This window comes from Etheostoma cragini, chromosome 4 (assembly GCF_013103735.1).
Source record: "Etheostoma cragini isolate CJK2018 chromosome 4, CSU_Ecrag_1.0, whole genome shotgun sequence".
Taxonomy (NCBI): Eukaryota; Metazoa; Chordata; class Actinopteri; order Perciformes; family Percidae; genus Etheostoma; species Etheostoma cragini.
Window position 1 is genome coordinate 1,315,234 of NC_048410.1, and position 7,500 is coordinate 1,322,733.

The window sequence follows — 7,500 nt, forward strand, 5'->3', positions numbered from 1 at the left end:
CAGTCAGGAGCAGAGTATGAGGGCCCTGACAGTACCTAGGTAAGGACTACTAGCCAGTCAGGAGCAGAGTATGAGGACATGCCACGCTAGCAGCTAGGCGTGCATTATAACGTCTGTTACTAAGTGACGCACGTTCGCATGGAAGTAAGGGCTGGGCTACAACAGAGCTGTTCGGAGCATATTGTGAACAGTGTTTTCTGTTGGAGATGGTAAGTCGCTTTGGGGGGGGGGACTTTAGCATGCACAACAAAGATATATTACACAATAACGGAAAGGGAAAAAGCCAAAAAGCCTAATATGAGCCCTTTTAAATAAAGACGTAAGAAGTAAAGAAGTCATTTGAACAGGACGACGTGGTCACCTCTGCTCTCTGGCGCTGCTTGAGCTCCTGCTGTGCGGACTTCTGCTTGGCTCTGTCTCCTCTGGTCGGTGTCGAGTTCAGCTTCGGCTTGTCTTTACGGCAGGCAGGCTCCATGGCAACAGCCCTCCAATCCACCTGGGTGACTTTGAGGAAATAAGATGTCTGACTTATTGTTTTCACTGTAGAGTTATGGACTCGTACTTATCTGTATAAACAACCTCAAACAACGCGGATAAAGTTTTAAATAAACCCAACATACAAGTCTTCCAACGAGCCCTCCAATTTGATCAACATATAGCTACGAATTATAATATCTGAACCATTTTTAAATGTATAATTAGTTAGAATAACGCTACTGAGCTAGTTGTGTGTTGAAGAGGAGAGCAGATGCTAACAGTGTAGCGGTTAGCTAACCGTCACCTATTACATCTAAGCGAACATAACATGAAGTTAGCCGTTAGCTAGCTAGTTAACGCTTTAACCAGAAATATAAATAACCACATAAATACATAACCACAGATGTAAATAACGTTACATTTAGCCAGAGACGGTTTAGAAGGGATCTTTGCTAGCTACTCTAGCTAACGTTAGCTTGTTAGCTGTCGTTAACTTCTTCATAGAGTAAGACTCCAACTGACAATAACAGGTTTATTCCAGTTAATGGCGTCCTACCTGTGAATTGTACAAGGTCGGGAATCAGTAATATGCTAATATAATATATGATTAACGTTAAGTCAGCCAGTAAGTTGTCTGTAGTTAGCTACTAACGTTAGCCGATCAAAACAGCTGTTTCCCTAGGTGTCACCAATAAATAAATCCGAGTTTTGCAGCGTTTGGTCAAAGGTTCCGGTTGTGTACGAGTTCCGCTTAAAACTTAACCCTCGTGTTGTCTTCTCGTCAAAATTGAAATTCTAGTTGCAACGCTCTAGTTGACGCTTTTTATCGATGTTTTCAACTTTTTCTTACATTTTGCCCCTTTTTCAACACTTTTGATGCTTTTTTTCAAATGTGTTACTTTATTTGACGTTTATTTATTGACTTATTACCTTTAGTTTTACAGTTATTTTTTGGGGAATTTATGGTCAACAAACCTCATTTATAGGAAATCATACCTAATGTTTGAGTTAGAAAAGCAGAAATTAGGAATTATTGAGACTAAAATTAAAGGAATGGATGTTGATCACAGACTGGAATATGTCAGCCTTTACTCAATACTATTTCAAAAACACTTCTATTTATTTTGCTTCTTATAATATAAAATTGAATAAGATGCCCCAAAATGAATGACAGTAGAGATATATACTTGCCAAAGAGCGTTGTGTGGAATCAAGCATGTTATTTTGGGTAATTACAATTGGGTGATTAACATTGGTAAAGGGAAACTGGTCAATTTGATCTGAGGACAGGGTTAAAATAGCCAGAAGGCCCTAAAAAAGCAACCGTGTAGTTCCTATTTGGTTTCACCTTTTTTTTTGTGTGTGTGTTTTTAGTGCATGCAACAAAAAAATGAATGGTTGCCTTACACTGATCCGAAATGACCAAACTATCTTGGGTTTATTTTTGGGGATTAGGTGACTCAGACATTACACTTCATTGCTGTGAGCACAACAAATGTACTTCCACTCACGTCCATTGTATTTAATCTCAGAAGTAGATATCTAACCTTATCAATTCAAACTGTAGTATGAATATTGTTTTTGTGCGTTGGGTGAACTGAACCTATTTTTTCAGATAAACTATTTATGTCTTAACGTGCTCAACATGCAGTAAAAGTCCTCAGCAGGTTGAACACTCTGCTGTCTCCCCGGGGTGGAGGGTAGCTCCCTGAGGGGTCCCGACAGAAGCATCAACAGGAAAAAGTGAACTTGTACCATCGATTCATTGCACTACTTCATGTAGGTCTGACCACAAGATGTCGCTCTTGTCTAATAGTCGAGTTGCATTCATAACAAGGAGCATGAGTTTGTATTAAAGTTTTTTTTTATTGCTAAACCACAGTGGGCACCACTGGAGCTACATGTGCACGACTCTAACCAGAGCCTGCACAGCTGCAGTAGATGTGGACCAAACTCTATTTCGTCTGTCGATGGTTAAACGCTACACACACAGGCCCACCCCATGACTTTAACCACAACCTGCACAACACTGTGGATTTACAGCTCTTTGTTCAGATGCTAACACGCTGCTGCTAACACAACTGTTAACCACACATTCAAAACAGAATAGATTGCAGTCTGGTGCCTATCACACACTGCTGATTGCAATTTCAGCTGAAAGCCTAAGCTGGTGTCTTGTTTTTTTGTTGTTAGTGAACATACACGGTATTTAGACAGAGAAAGCTCAGAAAGCCTTTTTTTGATACAATCACCAAATAAGAATTACTTTAAACAAGTATACACTGTAGTGTTTGAGAGAAAGAAGTAAAAGAGCAAAGATAGCAACAGGTCCAGGTCAGATGTCTCAGGTTACACACACAGCTATAAAAAACATGTGAAAAACACTAAATCTTTACTACGGTATAACTACATTGTTACTTTTCAGAAAGTAATAGAGGTGAAAGCATTAGAAACACCACGTTCATCAGTATTTAGAGATGATGCAGACGTTTAATGTGATGAAGACAACTTGCTGCATGATGCTGGAGAGAAACAGGATCAGTCACTATTCTATGTTACTGTAACGCAACTTTAGTTTTTTTTTGTTTGTTATTTAATAAATAACTAGAGACAAAAAATACAATATTGAAGCAAACTGCTGATTTGAATTCCTTCTTGTTTACCTTACTTAAAAATTGGTATGTTACATAAAATCTGTAACTTTTATTTAAGGAAACTATTGAGTATTTGTTTGTATTGTTGTTTTTACTCTCAGTGTGTTTGTTAGCTCCAATCAGGGGAGACTGTTCTGAGTGTTTGGCTGCACTGAGCCCGTATTGACACACACACACACACACACACACACACACACACACACACACACACACACACACACACACACACACACACACACACACACACACACACACACACACACACACACACACACACACACACACACACACACACACACACACACACACACACACACACACACACACACAAACAGAGACACAGACAGACACATACACACACACACATACACGCACACAGACAGACACACACGCGCACAGACAGACAGATAGACAGACACATAGCCTACAGGCTTGTATGGTTTTGGAATTTGCCTTTTTTCTAACTTTAATTTAGTTAAATTCGTTTTAGTGAAGTTTCCGTTTAAAAAAAATAAAATTGGAATGATTGTCATTCATTTTAATTTAGCTTTTTATTTGTTAAGTCTCTGGTTGGTTTTAAGTTTTCTTTTTGTTTTGTTTCAGTTGGCTAAAATATGAAAATCTATATATTTAACTCCTTATTTATGTTGTAGCTCTGTACAGACTCCCCTCAGGGCACCTGCATAAATCAGCTGAGAAGTCAGCCTGACACCAGTGCACATTTATCCCCTCAGCAACAAAACACTCGTCATTATGAAGGGACAGAGTCCCTAAACCCTCTCACATATGAAATAAGAACATCAGCCTTTCAGACCAAACTACCTGACGCCACTGGGAGTCTCAGGTGTTGTTGTGAACCATAATCTGAATGTGTGCCCTCTGGCACTGCTACGCCACAGATACATATTGCGTGGCATACCAACGGTTTACCTGGATTTATCCTCCAACTACAGGAGAGCGCTCTCCCTCGAAAACAATATCCTGCCAAGAACAACTTCTGCTGTACGCTGCAGACAACATGCAGGCCTGTTGCTCCATGTGCACGACGACATGAAGGAAAAACACTTTGTAAACCGTGGGAATCAACAGCAGGGGTCCCTCAACCGGCATGTCATTGCTTTTTGAGGAAAACACTGAATCTAAAAGATGCCTTTCTGTAAATTTCAGTACTAATGTGAACCATTTGTGTCTCATTTGCGGCTTTCCGTCAGCAGTTCATAGAAGTTATTTAGCTTTAAAGTTTATAAAATTTTTTAAAGGTCCCATGACATGGTGCTTTTATATAGACCTTAGTGGTCCCCTAATACTGTATCTGAAGTCTCTTTTATATAGACCTTTGTGGTCCCCTAATACTGTATCTGAAGTCTCTTTTATATAGACCTTAGTGGTCCCCTAATACTGTATCTGAAGTCTCTTTATATAGACCTTAGTGGTCCCCTAATACTGTATCTGAAGTCTCTTTATATAGACCTTAGTGGTCCCTAATACTGTATCTGAAGTCTCTTTATATAGACCTTTGTGGTCCCCTAATACTGTATCTGAAGTCTCTTTTATATAGACCTTTGTGGTCCCCTAATACTGTATCTGAAGTCTCTTTTATATAGACCTTTGTGGTCCCCTAATACTGTATCTGAAGTCTCTTTATATAGACCTTAGTGGTCCCTAATACTGTATCTGAAGTCTCTTTCCCAAAAGTCAGCCTTGGTGCAGATTTCCAGCCAGTAGAGCCAGTCCCACAATGTTATTTCCTTAGGGTGTGCCATTTCTGCTTCTGTAGTTTTAAATGCTAATAAGAAGGAGAGAAGCGGGGTAGGGTGGAGGGTGGGGATGTGGTCTTGACCAGCTTGACATGGGCAAAGCAGAGAAAGGGGAGGTAACCTTTCCTCTTATGACATCACATAGGGAAGATACCAGATCGGCTTGGAGGACCATAGGCAGGCTGGGGGAACTCATATTAATGTAAAAAACCTCATAAAGTGAAATTTTCATTCCATGGGACCTTAAGTGTCATTTTTGAATAAAGTTGAGGAGAGAAACAATTTTCTACCCCCTCCTCCTCCTACTCTTAGGTTTTTAAATGCATGAAGCATAACATCTATTTCCAGAGCTTGTTTATTGTTTAGCATTTTCCAAAGGGGGGTGCCGATGGATGACCTGAGCTGATGACAGGCCTCTGGTCTCATTAGCATTTTCTTTCTATTTACATCATAAAGCGCTACTATTCACCACGCATTCATTGAACTCACATGACTGAAATTAATACTGTATAGTTAAAATTTCCTCTCACACATGCAGTGACATGTAATAAATGTGTACGAATGACACACAGTCTAAAGGTACTTTAGGTTTATGGGTTATCTTCACCATTGGATGATTTTAGGATACATGGGCTTGGTTTGACCCTCAACAGCCCCTCAGCTGTGCAGTCCTGCCCACTGAGAAGCAGTCAGGGTCATGATTTAGAACCAAAAGGACCAAACACGCTTAACGGTACAAAATCACAGAAAACTTCATTATACTAACCGGTGGCAAAGGCCACCTGTCAGTCTTTTTAGTTCTGGAAGGTCTGCCATCCAATGTTGGATATGGAGAGAGAGAAGGAGATAAAAAGGTCAAGAAGTAAGGGAAGAGAAGATGGAGATGGTTAGTTTTATAGAGTGGCGGAGAGGGCCGAGGACGGAAGGCATGAGGTGTGGAGAGACGGGCCGAGGAGACGGCAGCAGCCCGAGTGTGTGTTAGGAGCCTTGTTCTTCTAAATTAAACCCTCTCTCTCCAGGGGGAAGCGCAGCTCTGACTGCTCTTTCACAGCAGCGGCCCTGAACACACAAACTCACCACAGCCTCCTAACCCTGGTCACCAGTCCACTGCCAAAAAACACACACACATACACAGCGCACACACACACACACGTGTAAGCACGATGCGTACGATGTGTGGACATGTTCACATGCATTCATACAAAGTCTTTCAGAACTAAAAATAAACAACCATGGTGACTGTGCCTAAAATAATTGGAGGCACACACAAACACACACACACACGCTTACTGTACACACATACACAAAAGCCCTGACTAATGCACACACACTCTGTTGCTGTCTTCACACCTGAACCCCGATAGACCTGCAGCCGCCAAAGCAAACAGCAAGCAGCGACTAGCAAAACAGAGAGAGTAAAAGATATGGACAGGATATGACCTGACAAGCAGAGGTCAGTGTGAGGGATGCACACACACACACACACACACGTGCATACTGACACACAAACATGATACAACACACACTCTGAACCCTGTCCGCTTGCATTTGAGGTTTGTTTTTTAAAAGCCAGGAAAGGTTTTCTGATTTTATGCCTTCTTAATGCCACTCTGCAGCACATATACAGTTACAGGCCGCTGCCTGCAGCAGAGGATCCAGACGGATGAGTGCCTTGCTTAAGGGCACCTCTGCTGAAGGTGTTTGGTGAGGAGATGGGAGAAAAGTAATGATATAAATGTAGAGAGTCAAAGGAAGAAGTTGTTAATGATGTGGTTACCTAGTCTTTGGGGATTCAACTCTTAAGCATGCCAAATAATCACAGCAGTTAAATCCAAGTCAATATGTCAAGTCATCTTAAAGAAAGTCATTTTATGTGTGGACATGGCATTGTACAGTATATAGAGGTAATAAATCAAGTGGGAAGTGGCTCACTTTCTCATAGACCTCTACAGAAACCTCCTTGTGCAACTGCATGTGTCGCCCCCTGCAGGAATCCAGACAGAATGCAGGTTTAAGTCACTTCCGCATTTGCAGCACTTCGCCGAACCGGAGTACATCTTTGGGGTACATCAACTTACCAGCCCGAACACTTAAAGGTGTCCTCACACTTTGTCACCTTACTTTCTTCTTCTTCTTTGGCTAAGGCAGACTATACGCTACAACAGCATATTCATGTCCTCTACTGTTTGTTATCAGCATTGTCTTTACTCATTCGTATTTCATTATAAAATCCTAAACTGCATAGAAAATCCGTCAGCTTCTTCAACTTAGTCAAGTCATCAACATTTAGAACCGATAGTTGCAAACCAGCTGCTCCTAGATCTCTGGAGAGCTTCCTCCTTTGTTGCCAGTAGTTCTTGCATTGAATCAAGATGTATTTTACTGTCTCCGAGTCTCTACACTCACATTTCCCATCCAGGTGTTCCCCAATCAGAACTAGCCCCCTTCTCAGCCCACAATGACCAAGTCTCCACCTGGTTATAACCTTAATTCCTGCTTTGCGCCCATCATAATTAATATGGCCACTAGAGGGGGCCGTCACTATAAACGTAAGTATAGGTCGCAATTGCTGCTTGAACAAACGAGTGATGGGAGCTTTATTTGGGGAGGAC

At 41.3% G+C, this 7,500-nt stretch overlaps 2 protein-coding genes across 2 annotated transcripts in view; one reads left to right on the top strand and one right to left on the bottom strand.

The window, feature by feature from the left end:
- Nucleotides 1–1,224, bottom strand: part of svbp (small vasohibin binding protein) — a 5,929-nt gene extending 4,705 nt beyond the window's left edge. Inside the window, exons 1-2 of the mRNA XM_034870685.1 lie at nucleotides 1,034–1,224; nucleotides 362–496 (exon numbers count right to left, since the gene is read on the bottom strand). Of these exons, the coding sequence (XP_034726576.1) occupies nucleotides 362–475 (114 nt within the window). The 5' untranslated portion in view covers nucleotides 476–496; nucleotides 1,034–1,224. The remainder of the gene's footprint in view (nucleotides 1–361; nucleotides 497–1,033) is intronic.
- The window catches only part of LOC117944111 (histone H3), a 33,867-nt gene that overhangs the window by 6,358 nt on the left and 20,009 nt on the right, over nucleotides 1–7,500 (top strand). The gene's annotated exons all lie outside the window — the stretch shown is intronic.